Below are 16,563 nucleotides of genomic sequence, written 5' to 3' on the forward strand. Positions count from 1 at the left end.
GTCATCACGTATCGTTGAAATTGTGTAGTTATGCAGATAACTGATTGGTTCAAACTGGCACCTTCCTTAGAAAATGTAGGAGTTGCGTAGAGATTAAGTTCTTGGAGGGCATTACTCACTTTTCAGGACCCTTCAGAAATATCCTGTTGACGTACATCGGATTAACATCGGGGACAAAGTAGTCAACTGCTGTTCGATCAGGATACCCAATCTCCCACAAGGTCGGACCATCTCTAAGCGGAACAAAGGTCAAATTCCCAAGCTGTGTCTCCGAATCTGAATTAATTTAAGTTAGGATGAAGGATTAATAAAGTCGAAACACTTGCATTCATATCTCCAGCAGTAGGAAACAGTATGAGAATACCTGCGGTAATGGTAACCGGTGTTTTCTCGAGGTAGTCGCCGATGAAACCAGGAACCCACCCGTGAAGTCCATAGGCTCCAGGAATTACGTTCCTTATGGTGAAACTTCCACTGGAGTCTGTTTGAACCCAGAACTGATAAGACTGCACACAAGCAGACCACAAAATTTAGTCAAACACCGATTTAGAGGCCATCTACAGATGGGTTTTTTGGCAAATATAGAGGGAAAAATAACCGCCAGATTCATTACTTTGCTCTCAGTTTGCCATGCTCCTTCAGTCCTCGCTGCCAATAGACCAATATATGCATTTTTAGCAGGAATTAGAGCACTGGATATATACCTGCAGGGGACAATTTGAGGTGCGGATACGCGGGAAGTGAATATTGAATTGTTCGGTTAGACAGGTAGTCGTTATGAACTTTGTAAAGATGATGTTACAAAGTATGTGGGCAATTTGCTGTTTGTGTGGTAATAGTGCTTAGGGAAGCTACTTGGCCTCTTGAAGCAGAGTTAAAACTGCCATTATATGAATAAGTACGATACCTGTCCTGGACAAAGAGTCTTCCCGATGCTGAACCGCGCTCGCTAGCAGATAGATAATAGGTCGATGAGACAAAATCATATGGCCATGATGCTTCCTCGATCTCCCTCTAGGATGAGCAATATTAATTAAGAACAGACGGTGTAAGCAAAAGCATACCTGTTTTTTGAGTTTACTCCTAGGTTGAGTGCAGTAAACGAGCGCATACCTGTTTTTTTGCATCCGACCATAAGTTGTGTGCATTTGATGCTTTATTAGTTGAATTCAGGTACACGAAGAATGGGCCAAAGACCTTTCTCCACGTCTCTCCCTCTCCAAAATGAGCTAGGATATCATCTCCTATATAATGGGTTGAATGACACATCTGTCAAAAGTCAATGAATGGCAATGAATTCTCCATTTAAGTAAATACTACATCGGTTTTGCTGTCAACTGCAAAACAGACATTTTTTTTTTTTTACAATTGGTAATTTTCTACGATTTGTACATTTCAATGTAGATGAGTTTTGATATTTTGCAAGCTCATATCATTAACTTTGATACTTCGAAGTTTTAGTGTCTATGTCAACCATTTTTGCATAGTGACAGAAAAGAATGGGAACTTTACTGCTAGGCAGGCTGGACCGGTATGAACCGTGAGATTTTGCTTTGTCGGGCCGCCATTGCGGAACTCGTAACTTGGGGTAATGACCCAAAACCCGATGATAGGACCAGAACTTATCCACCCGTGAAGTCCACCGTCCTTATTGTCCATCGAGTACTGATACTTGTCATCCACCTGCACTCTTTGCACACGATTTAGCTTAGTTTCCACCATCAACTGATAAAGATTGACGCGCTGAGAGTCTGAGACGACAGCATAAATAACTCGGAGCTATCTTCATACTTCGCCTTTGAGGTCCGGATTAACGGGGTTTACTAGCAAAGCAGACTCAGGCACAATCAGTTGTTTGCCTCTGCCAGGAAGTAGGTCCTCCGGCACTGGCATTATCCTTTGCTTTTCGTCTGTAATTGCCATGTAGTGAAACCTGTTCGGATTTCACAAGGGGTATACAGTTAGGATGCCGTTCATCGGGCCTTTACATGTATTCTCTTTAGATAGCTTAGACAGAAACTTTACTTCTCTCGTCGCAATTTAAACACCAGCCTCGTCTGAGCGAGGTCAAAGGCACGGCATCCTTGTGGGCGCTCGTATACGGTGTAGCAGTAAAAGCCCGAAACACCAGTTCTGATAATGTACCTAAAAGATGAAACAAATGTGCAAGAGAAAAGATCTGAACATTGAGATCATCAGCAGAATTAAGTCAAAAGCTAATAGAAAATAGACACTCAACCTTGTGTCAACACTTAGGGGCAGCGTCATGCCCCGAGTCGACGGATTATAAGTGCTCCTGAAGGAGACCTCCACGAGGTCATTGCTTTGATGAATAACACTATACTCTGCCCCTCTGATCCTGTTTAAGTAAATCGGAATGAATTTCAGAATATCGAAACTGATGATCAACATCCCTCCCTGATTCTTGAAATTATTCATAGAGTTCACTATCATTAGAATTTTGTGTGAAGAAGAAATACAGTTGGTATCTGTCGTTGCCCCCTGGCAAACTCCAATTGGCATCCCAATATCTGCAAATTTATAGAGACACATACATGTTGAAAACGATAAATCTGATGCTTTAAGTTGCATAAATTTTTGAACAACGTAAGTTTCTGCGAAGTTGTCTGCAGTTACCCTCTGCCAGATTCATTCGACTTGATGTCCAAGAGGTTGTCCATCCCTCCGTACTTTACGCCGGTTAAGTAACCTTGAGGCTTCAAAATGGTGAGTTTCACCAGCCCATTGTCCATCATGACCTGCACCAGAAACCATAGTCACATAGCCCTAAAGCGCACGATCTTGTGCAGATCACAAGAACCGACGCATATCTATGCAGACTCAGTTTGTGTTGCAGAAACGTGCGTGCGTGCATATGTGTGACACGCATAGAGAGAAGACTTACATAATTCCCTTTTGTGGTCAAGCTCACTTTTTTCTTCTCCATGACTGGATCAAAGAGCTTATGCCCGGGTTTCTCCATCCGAAAAGTATGGCCATGATGTCTAATTAATGGATTAACCAGCTCATGAACACAGCTGGTCGTTGGTTACTATGGACTTAGTTTTTCGCGATGCAGAAGAACTCCGAAGTTCCGGATCATACCGTAGATGCTTCTTTTGTAATAAACAAAGCACTCCTAGTTAACTGCACCAGCTGCGGTTTTGCTTGTAGTTTTGGCACAATGCTGTTGACAGGTTCGCTAGCGAGGCATCTAAAATTTGCTGTTTTTTTGTTAATTTCTGATACAGATGCAATGCAGCTCATTGGAACTCAACTGGGTTATGCATAGACAAAAAAGAAAGAAAAGCCAAAAATGCGGTGAGCGTGGATCGAACACGCGACCTTCAGATCTTCAGTCTGACGCTCTCCCAACTGAGCTATCCCCGCTTGTTGTGAACAAAGTTTTCTAATATTTATTTTAATCAGTATAAAAATCTATACCACGCCTTCGATTTCAATTATAGTTAATAAGCTACGGTCTGTTTCGAGTTCCTTCCTCTGCCCGCCTACATATATGAGATATCTTACTGAATTTATTAAATTAATTACAAAGATAATACATGATATAAATTAAATCCGGGATTTTTCAGTGAGATCGAGTTTTCTCGATCTTTTTCTTCGACATCGATCCATGAGATAGTGCTATTATAAAGTGAGAGTGTCTGCCTGTTATCATGTTCACTTGAAGCAACAATTATAACAAGACCCATGGCGGCTCGACCGGCTTGGGCGTCGCCGCTGAGAGGTGGCGGCTCGGTCGAGTCGGGCAGCGGTTGGCACAGAGGGGGTTTGGGTTAGCATGGGGGTTTCGCGTGTGGGGCTTAGTCCGGCACGGCGAGGATTCGGAACAAAACGAACACGCGGCACGATCTCGTGAGCCGGACAATATAGAGGGTTTTTCTCTGTTTTTACAGGGAGTAAAGATCCAAGCATGAACAGAAGGGTCAGGTGAAGTAGTCACGAGGTACCAACAAAGGAAATAAACGGGGAAGAGTTCAAGTTCAGGCGGTGACAAAAACCAATCTTGTTGCATTGCGACGGACGATCTTGTGATCCAAGCTCTCGTACCCAGGAATAAGAAAACCTCTATTACAATAATAATAGTAATAAATAAAAAGAAATTTCAGCCTGGAAAATAGTAGCAACAGAGTGATCAGAAAAGAAAAGAACAGAAATAAAGAGAGACAGCAACAACAGGGACGGGCATGCACGGACAAAGTCATCTGGTAGTGCAGGAGATTTTCGGATTTGCAGAGATCTCACTAGTAGATGCAAATGTCAATTAGATCATGTTTGAGCCAAAGGGGCAAAAGCTAAAAAAAAAAAAACATCACGAAACTACGCTCATTTTGACATATTTATCTTAAATTTTTTTTACGTGACATAAAAAATCACAAATTTATACCCCTGTGACGCATCTACCTCCCGTCAAATGACGACCGTTAAAATTTTTGCCTATTGACGCCGGAAAGCAAACATTATTCATATAGCGATCACGTGGTTTAAGTGAAAAATCATCTTATATACCTTTGATGGAGCGTAAATGCGCGACATTAGTATAAGTTTGGGGCTTTTATATGTCACCAGAAAAAATTTAGGGTAAATATGTCAGAGTGGGTATAATTTAAGGTTTTTGTCGTCACAAAAAAGTTCAGGTATACATGTCGCGGTAAACATATTTTGAGATTTTTTCTATATGGCTTTTTCCCTCATTGAAGGTGTCGTGTCGAAAGGGCCAAATTGCAAATCTGGATATGGACTTCGACTTTGAATTCTTAGACCATGACCAGACCCGTTAAACGGATAGGTCGGGAATCGGTCGGGTTTGACAGGGTTGAAAATAGGAGCGGACCAAAGGGTTGGCTGGGATTCCGACACTGTTTCCGGTTCGTCGTGGATCAGCGTTTGCGGACCGAGAATCGGAAGGAAGACTTTGGGAGGCCACTCTGTACTTTGTACATGTCATAATGGTGACATTGAAGACGACCGCCCATAGAACGAAAAATTTAAGTTCATGCGTACGACGGAAAGAAATGTCATGACTGAATAAAAGTTGTTGGGTGTGTTTGAGAACTCCCGGGCAGAAAAGATATAGAGTGTAAGAAAGTATTTCTTCTAAGTTTCGATACTACGAAAAACTCTAAACTGATACGTACGTGATAAATATATCCCGAATTAATTTTGACCACTGAAAACCTCAAACATGTATAGATGCGATATATTAACCCTCCGTTAGTTTCCGTTAAATTTTATTGTCCAATCGCCGAGTTAGATGACACGTGACAGTTGACGGGTGTACTAGTTTGGGGTTTTTCACGAGTTTATTAATTTGTGATTTTTTGTGATATTAATCAATCTATCGAAGGATAAATTTGTCACAAGTATATCGGTTTTGGGATTTTGGTGGTAAAAAATTTAGTTTGGAGTAAATTTGTCATGGGTGTACCAGTTTAGGATTTTTGATAGTTAAAAAATTAGCTTAGGGTAAATTTATTACGGGTGTACCAGTTTGGGGTTTTTCGTAATATTAACCCTTCTTCTAATACCAAACTAGATCAACCGGCTTGCCGGGCAATGTACCCCTAGTTATCAAGGCACTTCGGATGAGGCATTGGAGGATGAAGTTGGGGACGAAGGGAAAAAAAATAAAAAATTTGGAAATTCGATATTTTTTTAAAGAAAATCAAATAAGCTTTTCCATACCGAACAACGGAAAACATATTCTAATTTATTTTTAGATTCCAGCCATACACAACAAAATATTGTTATTTTCTTGAAAAATGACTTTCTAAAAAATATTACTCATAACTAACATAGTGAGGCCTTAAAGGGAGGAGGATCCGAGCAAGACTACTTACCGCAAGGGGAACCCCCATCGTACATCATAATCAGAAGGGATAATAACACAAACAGTTCCTGAACTTTCGCTCAATGTGCAATTTGATCTCTGAACTTTTAATTTGTTCAATGTAGTCCATGAACTTTAACCCAATGTGCAATATTATTCATAAACTTTTAATTAGTTCAATGTCATCCCTGAACTTTGGTACATGTTTAATTCAATCCATGAACTATATGAAAATGTTCAATGCACTCCAAATTGCACATTGAGCCAAAGTTCACGGACTATTTGTGTAATTTTCACTAATCAGAAGGAGCAGCGACCGCACGGATCACCCGTGTGTTGCCGCCACACTGAATGAATTCCTCATTTAAATGTAAAAATCCCAGCATAAAGAATCTACAAGGAATATGTATTTGCAATCTTAAATCTAAGTAGGCCTCCTGTCTCAATTTTTTCGGCTGTTCCACGTGAAAGGAGGTCGAGCTAAATATAGTTTTCTTTTAAGCCAAAAAAGAATTTGTTGTTTAATACTAATTATTTGTATCATATGCTAGTCCTTCCACATGCATATGTACTGAATACTATTGATTAGGCGACTCCAGAAGAATGCACAAGTATGTTTGTGATGTTTTTCCCTTTGATTCTCGAGTGGAAACGATAAAAAGAAGGAAATATGACACAAACAGTCTTTAAACTTCGACCCAATGTGTAATATGGTCCATGAACTTTTAATTTGTTTAATTTTAGTCCATGAACTATATGAAAATGTTCAATGTAATCCTCCTATTATTTCAAGTTTAGGGACTACATCAAATATTTTTATATAGTTTAGGGACTACATTGAACATGTACCAAAAGTTTAGGGACGACATTTGACAAATTAAAAGTTCATGGATCATATTGAACATTAAATTAAAGTTCAGGGACTATATTGAATAAATTAAAAGTTCAGAGATCATATTGCACATTAAATTGAAATTCAGGAACTGTTTGTGTCATTATTTCTAAAAAGGACTTACCGACGGATCAAGGTTAAGCCGGCTCGAGCTGAGGCCCGCTGTTTTGAATCTTTGATGAAGTAGTCATTTGAGAGCGGAGGCAGAAGGCTGCAGAAGATTGGAAATGGGTATATGATTGATTAGCAATGGCACAACATGCAGAGATCTCAAAAACTCGTGTGAATGATACGACAAGAACCGCCGGCGACCCAAGACTCGTGTAGTCAAAACACTATGATTTGACATTTTGATTTTCTTCTCTTCGGGCTAGTCAAAATTAACACCGTTAATCATGGCATAAGCCAACCTAATGTTTCCCAAATGTTTCCCAGAAATATTTCCCAGAGATCCAGTGTCAATGATAAGTGAACAGAGTATAGTGCCCATTCCATGTGCACGGTCCACGATAGAGGGTCATGCATCATGCATCTCACCTCTCTCTCTCTCTCTCTCTCTCTCTCTCTATCTCTCCGTGTGTGACAGCTCATGTCATGTTGCATCTCTGTCTGCCTCTCGGGCTCACATACAAACAAGAAATCTACTCTAGCCTGTGATGCATAGATAAAGTACACACATAAATAGGCAGGCAATGGAGGGCAAAATGGAGGGAGAGAGGTAGAGAGAGAGAGAGAGAGAGAGAGAAGCACAGCTAATTTTCTTCCCCTGGTTCACTCGACTCAAGCAATGTCATAGCTATAGACACTTGACCTCAAGAAACTTGCAGACATTGTTCGAGAAGTGACCCACAGAGTCTCATCTTTTGAAGTCCAAGAGCATTCACTCGGAGCCAAAGAATAGGGAAACAGGAACGAGAGAGGATGAGAGGTTGCAGTTGCAGGGTCCTTAGATCTCTCATCATCTGTGTACTGTTTCTCCTTCAAGGAACGAATGGTGACAACCCATATAGGTTCTTGACGTGGACGGTCACTTATGGTGACATTTACCCTCTGGGTGTTAAGCAACAGGTGCTCATTTTTATAACCTTCCTTTTAATTTTCATTCCTTTGGGCAACAATTTCTTTTGGAATGTGATGTTTGTTGCTTTTGAGACGAAAAGGTCGATTCTTTCCTTTATTTCTTTCCCTTTCTTTGTGCTCTTGGCAAGAAGTTGTTTTCTTTTTGGTTAATGTTGAAAGCAAGACAGCTTTAACTTTTTTTTTTTTTTTTTGGTAAGGGAGACAGCTTTAACTTGTTCTCTGGCTTTTCCAAGAATGCTATACAATCATGCTTAAATTTATTGAAGAGCTGGACTAAAGTTTGGGATTGGTGCAGGGGATTTTGATCAATGGGCAGTTTCCAGGGCCTCAAATTGATGCGGTCACTAATGACAACCTGATCATTAGTGTCTACAACTACTTGAAGGAGCCATTCCTGATATCATGGTAATAAATCTGTTGCTCCTGTGGAAATCTCTCTGTGTCTTTTCTTTGTTTCCTCTCTCTGTTTTTGGGTCGTTTCTCTCTTTTCTTAGCTTAATCTGAACATGCAGGAGAAAAGAGTGTGAAATAGTATAAGTTCCTTCTACTGTTTCTTTTTTAGCTGATAGAGAACGACCATCAACTTCAAGAACGGCTAAAAATTTTGTTTCCCTTGCTAGATTAATCCTTAGAAAGTACCATGTTGAGCTCAAAAGTTGTCTTCTTTCCCTTTTCTCAGTTATTACTGGAAGATAAACTTTCTTTTTCTACACATAACTGCACCGTGGAAACTGTTCCGTTCTTAAGACACCAGGAACTGGATCTGTGGTTTTTACTTTCTGGATAAATTTCTCAAATCAGCACATTTATGAATTTCTGATATTAGTACATTTAGAAAATTTCGTTTTTTTTTCCATCTGGTTACGTCTAAAATGCAAGCTGGCATCAGTAAGATCTCCATCAGCCATCAATGCACTTATAGGTTGAGTTTGATATTCAAATATGCTTATCATATTGATGCTATGCTCTCATAAAGAAAGGCCACCTCTTCTCCATACGTGGGGCCAAAAGTTAATGCTTTACCTCTGTTTTTTTTTTCATTTGACTGGGTATGTTCCCCAGATCTTGTGCTTGTGTGTGTGTTTGCGTGCGCTTCTCTGGATTCGAATTAGAGGAGTGATTGTTTAACTGATTCTGATGATTGTTCTTTCAATCTCCAAGAACATAGTTAAGTAGAGCTAGGACTCGTTGGCTGTTCACAACAGTCTGAGAAGCAATTAAATATGTGAATTATTCTCTCTGTCCAACTGGCTTATTTTAGTGAACCTGACTAACCACATGTGGGATGTCTAGATCCAGACATGTGACTTGTGAATCTACTTATTATGCTCACAACCACACAGACACTCCCACACACACACACACACACATATTTAATCATATATTCAGCTGTCAAATGCAGGACATCTACTGTTGGGAGTGAAGGTCATTCAGTGGGTGGGATTAAGATTTATGTAAACATGCTTATGGTTTTGTGAAATTCTTGGATGGTGAACGTGGCACAGCTTTTGAAGCTAAAAATGGCGCTTCGTAGAGAATATGCCTTCTTATTGTTTGATCCATTGCTCCACTGCAGATCCCTCGCATAACTGGTGTATCTCAAAAATTTCTGAATGTCGCAGAGTTATAATCATCGGGAAAAAAGAAAATTTGAATATGTAATGACGTCCCTCGACAAATGCCGTTTAACTTCAAAATAGAGAATGCTCGGCCTGCTCATTAAAGCAGTTCGCTTTAAATCGAAGTACTAATACTCTTGTGTACTGCTTTTGAAGGAATGGTATACAACAGAGGAGGAATTCGTGGCAGGACGGAGTCTATGGCACGAATTGTCCCATCCTACCCAGAAGGAACTTCACTTACGTTCTGCAAGTGAAGGATCAGATTGGCAGTTACTTTTACTTCCCGTCTGTTGGGCTTCAGAAGGCCGCCGGAGGCTTTGGTGGCATCAGAATTTGGAGCCGGCCCTTAATCCCCCTCCCTTTCCCTTCTCCTGCCGGCGATTTCACTGTCCTCGCTGGTGACTGGTTCAAAACAGATCACAATGTAATTAGCGTGCCATTAGCACTGTTATTTTTGTGCATGTATGAAAAGTTCTGATCTTAGTCTTATGCCTTTTCTCCATTTTCTATTTGTGTATACAGCGACTGAGACTCATTCTGGATGTCGGTCACAATCTTCCATTTCCTGATGGGCTTCTCATCAATGGCCGTGGTTGGAACGGATACACATTCACAGTCGATCCAGGTCATACTTGCTATCCAGTCGATTTACATCATCCAATGGCACTGAGCATATATATTCGGAAAATTGAGAGAATACCTAGTCCATCAGTATCAAATTCCACGAGGTTGAGCTTTCACTTTCTGTGCAGGCAAGACATACAGGTTTAGAATATCGAATGTCGGCCTTACGACATCCATTAACTTCAGAATTCAAGGGCATAAGATGAAGTTGGTTGAGGTCGAAGGCTCTCACACTCTTCAGACCACTTACGACTCCCTCGACATCCACCTCGGTCAATCCTACTCGGTCTTGGTCATGGCCGACCAGCAACCGCAAGATTACTATGTAGTTGTCTCTTCCCGTTTCACCGCCCGGGTTCTCACAACAACCGCTGTTCTTCACTACAGCAACTCCCGCATGGGAGTCTCCGGTCCTGTTCCTGGTGGTCCTACGACTGAAGTTGCTTGGTCATTGAACCAAGCCAGATCTATACGGTATTGAACATTGACTACTGTGTAGTTGTCATTTCTTATTGTGTCTTCCATTTGTGTATGAACTGAACCTCAACAGCGTTACTTCGTGATATCCAAACCAGTTGGAATCTTACGGCAAGCGGGCCTCGACCAAACCCTCAAGGTTCATATCACTACGGGATGATCAAGACCAGCCGCACCATCATGTTGGCGAACTCGGCCCCGATAATCAATGGCAAGCAGAGGTATGCCGTCAACGGGGCCTCGTTTGTTCCAGCGGACACTCCAATAAAGCTCGCGGATCACTTCAAGATTCCTGGGGTCTTCAATCTGGGAAGCATGCCCACAAGCCCCAACTGGGGGAGCGGCTACCTCCAGACCTCCGTCATGTCCACGAACTTCCGAGAGTACATTGAGATCGTTTTCCAGAATTGGGAGAACACCGTCCAGTCTTGGCACATTGATGGATATTCGTTCTTCATCATGGGGTAACACTAAAGCCTGTTCGAAACCCACATAGATAACGCGTCTTTCCAAAATTATTGACTTAATCTTCGACTCGATCAGAATGGACGGAGGGCAATGGACGCCTGCGAGTAGATCGCTCTACAATTTGCAAGATACAGTAGCTCGTTGCACGACTCAGGTAATAGGATGAAACATTGTCCTAGTTGTGTACGAATGTTGTCATGAAAAGATCGACATCGCCACATCAAGGGAAGTGCCGGCGACCGTTTATCGTGCTAACTTTTGCTTCTTTCATGTGGCCGAATCATTCCAGGTATATCCGAAATCGTGGACCGCAATCTACATGGCTCTAGACAATGTGGGGATGTGGAACATCCGATCCGAGGACTGGGCGCGGCAATACTTAGGACAGCAATTCTACATGAGGGTCTATACCAGTTCGAATTCGTACAGGGACGAGCTTCCGATCCCTAAGAATGCCCTGCTCTGCGGCCGCGTGAGGGGTCATCGCACGAGACCGCTTTGAGCTTACTGTTGACGCAGACAGTCACGAGGGGGTGACGGAACTAATTCTTTTCGAGCGAGCGGAAATTCGTTTCATGAGAGCTCTACTCGAGCTCTGAGGTTTACCTTTCATGTCCATGCTCTTTGATAATCTAGCTACCTAGGTGCATTGCATTTGCGATGCATTCTCAAGTGTATTGATACTTGATTTCTGAAGGCATCCTTGGTTTGTCAACATATACTCCATTGACATTCTCCTCACTGTTCCCTTTTACCACATCTTGGAGAGTTTAGGTAAGAATCCAATCATTTAATCTATTAAAAATACTTCAATCTTAGACGATTCTAGTTAAAAAAGTAACGAATGTGTAAACTTCTCCGATTTAAACACAAGAATTCGACCAAAAAAAAAAATACGCACAGAAGCAAAACAAATGATAGTTTAGGAAAGATAGATAAAAATCATCAGATTAATTGGTCTACATTAAATGTATCTTTTTCATCCTTCATAATCTTACCATTAATGAGATGGCCATTTAAAGTTTAGGGTGTATGGGAAGCTATTCGAGAAATGGAAATAGCATGATTTATTTTTGGTCGAAATTAATCGTACTTTAACGATACACGTCAAGAACATCTCACGTCTACACATCTAAGGAGAGTAGCACGAAAGACGATTAGTTTCAACATCACTCAATTAGGCATTTGAGAAAACATATATCTAAGCATGATTCGTGCAAGGTTTGTGCAATGGTCGTGAAGTGTGTCGTCTTCTCATATACTTGAATGGGTTTTGTTTGGATCTCATTTTAGAAATCCCTCGAGAAGAGGGCAAGCTAGCGTTATATCGGATAGCCTGTTCTTCACGCTCCATGCAAAGGCAGTCGATTGCAGGCCATCGAGGCACGTCATCTGATTGATCAAACTAAAACAGATTCATTTCAATCTCCATTTTGGAGCTGCATAGTTATATCAACCCGCTCGTGTGAGGCACAGTCCAAGGCAACCAGTCGTTCCCGAGCAAGAAACTCTGTGTTTATTACTTCATAAATTCTTCGAACAATTTTAGCAATTAATTCATAATTCATCTCACCTCGACCATTGCAATGTGCTCATTTCCATACGATATCGATCTACAGCAATGGACCGTGAATGGCCCTCACATTGTCGGTAATCTTCCAACAGCAGCACGTTCAACTAGTTCATCTCTTTTCCGGCGGAGAATTTACATTGTTACTTTATACTTTCACGTTCCCGTTGATTCATATCATTTTACATGTTCGAAATATTTCATGTACTTCTATTATAATTTAATAAGCAACTATATATCTCATGTTCTCTTTTAACCAGAGGATACACCCGGACGATGAGATTCAGACGCACTTTATATAAAACTCCACGTAAACTCTAGCAGAGAATTTGACATGATGACCAGAAAATAGATGGGGGAAATAGCGGGTGATGGTGGAATTTAGAAGATGGCAATGAGAATTAAGGAAAGGTAAAATCGAACTCGGGTGGATCGAGCATTAGAGTTAGACCACCAGCTCACTTCTACCTTCCGATGTCCTTTAGTTGGGCCTGGTGGACTCAATTAGCAAAAGCAGAATATAGGTCTACGGTCCACCCCCTAAGGTTGGCAAGGGCCCCCCCTTCTCTCTCTCTCTAGATCTCAATCTCGATGTCGATCTCGAGCGCGAGAGCATATACTTTGCATATCAATTATCGACCGATGGATCATGTGGGGCCAACTTGATTCGATGGGCAAGATTATCTGTTATCGTGCGAATCGAGACAATATGTTAATCAACTTATTCACACCCTCGCAAATTATATATAAGCCCCCGAAAAGAATCCGTTATGGATTTGACGCTGCGGATATTCGTTACGGACGTTACGTTGGGCATGAATCAGAAAAGAAACCGTTATGGATTTGATCCCTTTTTTAATGGAAAAGAATGAATGGAGCAGCATCTGCGGTCGAATCAGAGCGATTAAAAAAATTCCTCTTAGAATGTGGTTTGAATATTGGTTCAGGTTCATGTTTACCTTACAAATACCTAGATTGTGCCTCGACGATAATGGTATGTATCCCTACACATATTCCAATTATACATCATTAGAAATTAGAATGGTATTTGATTTAATTTATATGATGTTAGATCTTCAAGGGCCTTAAGCTACTCGAATCGGCTGGGGTGATGCAATAATCAAGGACCAAAAGTTTATTCTTGTGTTGAGTTTTTGGTGTCACCTTTACAAACTCATCGTCATTGCAATAGGCCCAATTTGAAGCAACTAAGCAATTGCCACATCTCCCAATTGCACATCATCATTTGAAAAACACTAATAATTACAAAATCGAAATTAGGCTAACACCCTTATGCAAATCCAGCTCTCTTTCTATCTTCACTTAAAGGAAAAGTTGAATGACCAATGACCAATTAATATGATCTACTACTTTAGAGGTCATTGAATCTCTATGCCAAAAAGGGAGAGATCGAGAATAAGGTTTGGAAAAAAAAATAGGGTTAATATTACAAAAAAACCCAAACTTGTATACCTGTGACAAATTTTATAGAAAAGTTGAATGAATAGGCTTTGGCAACATATCTTTCTAATGCCGTCAATACTTACATGCTCTCGATGCACATTAGAACCGTGCTTATTGACCTTTGGATCATGTGCGGGCCCACTGATTCGATGGGTAAGATCATTTGGCCTCGTGCGAATCGCGACAATGCGTAATAATCGGGCGCTTGAATCAAGAAAAGGGACCCTTTATGGATTTTAGTGAGATCATTCGGCCGCGTGCAAATTTGGACAATGCACAGAAGTGTCAAAATGGGTCTTAAACCCATATATGACCCATTTAAAAATAAATGGGTTATATATGGGTCACTTTAATTTTAAAGAGTCAACCTTAAATGGATTTTAAATTTTAAAGCTTAAAGATAAATGGGTCTAAATGGGTTGAGTTTAGAACCCATGTTCAACCCACCTACTAGACCCATTTACATACTCTCTCCCTCTTTACAAAAATGTTTAAAAAAAATTGAAATTTAATTATTTTTATTTTTTTATTTTTTCTTTTCTCTTCTTTCTTTTTCTTTTTTTTTTATTCCGGCCGGTGGTCGGCCACGGCGACCGGCCATCGGGGTGGGACGACCTCGCCGGAGGCCGGCGAAGCTCGAGCTCGCCGGCCTCGGGCGAGGCTCGAGCCTGGCCGATCTGGCGAGCCTCGAGCTCGCCCGATTCCGGCGACCTCGAGGCTCGCCCTATCCCGGCGAGGCTCCAGCCTCGCCGATCTGGCGAGACTCAAGCTCGCCGGCCTCAGGCGAGCTTGACCTCGCCGGATCTGGCGAGGTGAAGCCTCGCCCGAGGCCGGCGAGACTCGAGCTCGCCGGCCTCGGGCGAGGTCGAGCTCGAGCTTTGCCGGCCTCGGGCGAGGCTCCACCTCGCCAGATCCGGCGAGTTCGAGCTCGCCCGAGGCCGGCGAGCTCGAGTCTCGCCAGATCGGCGAGGCTGGAACCTCGCCTGAGGCCGGCGAGGCCTCGGCCTCGCCAGATAGGCGAGAACGAGCTTCACCGGCCTTCGGCGAGCTCGTCCTCGCCTGTGGTCGGTCACCGGCCACGGCGGCCGGCGATCGGCCAAAAATAAAGGAAAAAAAATTTAAAAATTTAAAAATTCGATTTAAAAAATAAAAAAAATATTAATTTTTTTTTTATTTTCTTGGATAATGACTTTATGAAAATATTTTCTAGAAATGTCGCATTTTTTGTAAAACAAACAGAACCTCAATTTTAAAAAAAATTATAAAATTTTTTCACTAGCTTTGTATTGTATAAAATATTTTAGCAGTATAATTTTAAAAAAAAATCATAAGAAACAAGTATTCCTACATTAGGTTAAATACAAAAGTGTTTTAGCAATATGGGTCGGGTCGGATATGGGTTGGGTATGGGTCGGGTCGGGTATGGGTCGAGATATTTACACTATGAATAAATGGGTCATAAACGGGTTAATGGGTCAATTTGGGTCGGACCATTTATGACCCGACCCAAACCCGACCCGACCCACCCGTTTAACAGGTCTAACAATGCATTAACAATCACACGCTCGCGAGGTATGTATAACAGTTGGTGATCAATCAGAAAAGAGACCGTTATGGATTTGACTGCCATTTTCCAATGAAGGGAATGAATGCCAGATATCTACCGTCGAATCGGATTCGGAGCGATTCAATAAATTCCTTTGGAGGGAGCGTTTTTGTAAGTCTGAAAATGGTTGAGGTTTAGGTGTACCATAGAAGTATCTAGATTGGCCTCGATAATGATGGTATCACTACAAATATTTGGGTTATATATCATTAATATTTTTCAATTTAATTACCAAACCATTAAGATCTTTTAGTAATTAGATAAGTGCACTGAAAATCCTAAAAATTGTCACGAAAGTGCAATTAAGTCCTAAAACTTGTCATGAAAGCGAAATTGATTCATAAAACTTTCAAAAAGTGCAATTAAGTCCTAATTAATCGGACATGGGTTGAGGAAATGATCGAGATCAAAAGCCTTTTCTTGTGTTTAATGAAAAATCACGGAACCCTATTAGCTTACGGTGCAAAAACTTAGAATTTTATATATATATATATCCATCTTTATTACAAAAAGATGAATCTATAAATACTTTGCAGCAAGAAAAACAAAATGGAACAGAAGGGTCTTCACGCTGAATTATTCAGCCAAGACTGTGCATTGAGTTCTCGTGTATAGTCAACTTCGCCATCTTCTTCCTCGCATCGTTCTCTCTCTCTCTCTCTTGCGAGAGATCACATTCCACATGTCCCCGCTTCAGACCTCCATCTCAGAGAATATTCGCCGCTTCTTCCATCTCTCTCTCTCTCTCTCTTGCGATGTCATCACTGCATACAGACACGCGGGATTGCCTCGGCCGTTCTTGGCTCTTTGCGAGGAACAAAGGCTAAAGCCAGGAAGCTTCCATGCGCTCTTTCTGTTAGAAATTTAACTATAGCAGAAGGTTAAAGATCCCGATTATCTATGTATAAA

At 41.3% G+C, this 16,563-nt stretch overlaps 2 protein-coding genes and 1 non-coding gene across 3 annotated transcripts; 1 reads left to right on the forward strand and 2 right to left on the reverse strand.

The window, feature by feature from the left end:
• Nucleotides 1–115: 115 nt before the first annotated feature.
• Nucleotides 116–2,983, reverse strand: LOC115677805 (probable rhamnogalacturonate lyase B). The gene is made up of 12 exons (XM_056303753.1): nt 2,906–2,983; nt 2,638–2,759; nt 2,481–2,531; nt 2,240–2,359; nt 2,026–2,145; nt 1,792–1,933; nt 1,540–1,683; nt 1,114–1,269; nt 908–1,014; nt 614–704; nt 365–506; nt 116–276 (listed from the first exon to the last, which is right to left on the reverse strand). The coding sequence occupies exons 1-12, from the start codon at nt 2,981–2,983 to the stop codon at nt 116–118; spliced, it is 1,434 nt and encodes a 477-aa protein (XP_056159728.1).
• Nucleotides 2,984–3,317: 334 nt separating this feature from the next.
• On the reverse strand, nt 3,318–3,390 carry TRNAF-GAA (transfer RNA phenylalanine (anticodon GAA)). The gene has a single exon. It is a non-coding gene; the product is annotated as a tRNA-Phe (tRNA).
• A 4,047-nt stretch (nt 3,391–7,437) lies between these two features.
• Nucleotides 7,438–11,729, forward strand: LOC115677964 (L-ascorbate oxidase homolog). Its single transcript, XM_030601218.2, has 8 exons — nt 7,438–7,811; nt 8,119–8,228; nt 9,599–9,869; nt 9,968–10,070; nt 10,198–10,543; nt 10,645–11,010; nt 11,090–11,168; nt 11,304–11,729. Exons 1-8 carry the CDS (start codon nt 7,665–7,667, stop codon nt 11,514–11,516), a joined length of 1,635 nt encoding a protein of 544 aa, XP_030457078.2. The 5' UTR covers nt 7,438–7,664; the 3' UTR covers nt 11,517–11,729.
• Nucleotides 11,730–16,563: the final 4,834 nt, after the last annotated feature.

Source organism: Syzygium oleosum, unplaced genomic scaffold, assembly GCF_021117445.2.
Source record: "Syzygium oleosum isolate NSW1041296 unplaced genomic scaffold, Sole_v2.1 Sole_v2.29, whole genome shotgun sequence".
Classification (NCBI taxonomy): Eukaryota; Viridiplantae; Streptophyta; class Magnoliopsida; order Myrtales; family Myrtaceae; genus Syzygium; species Syzygium oleosum.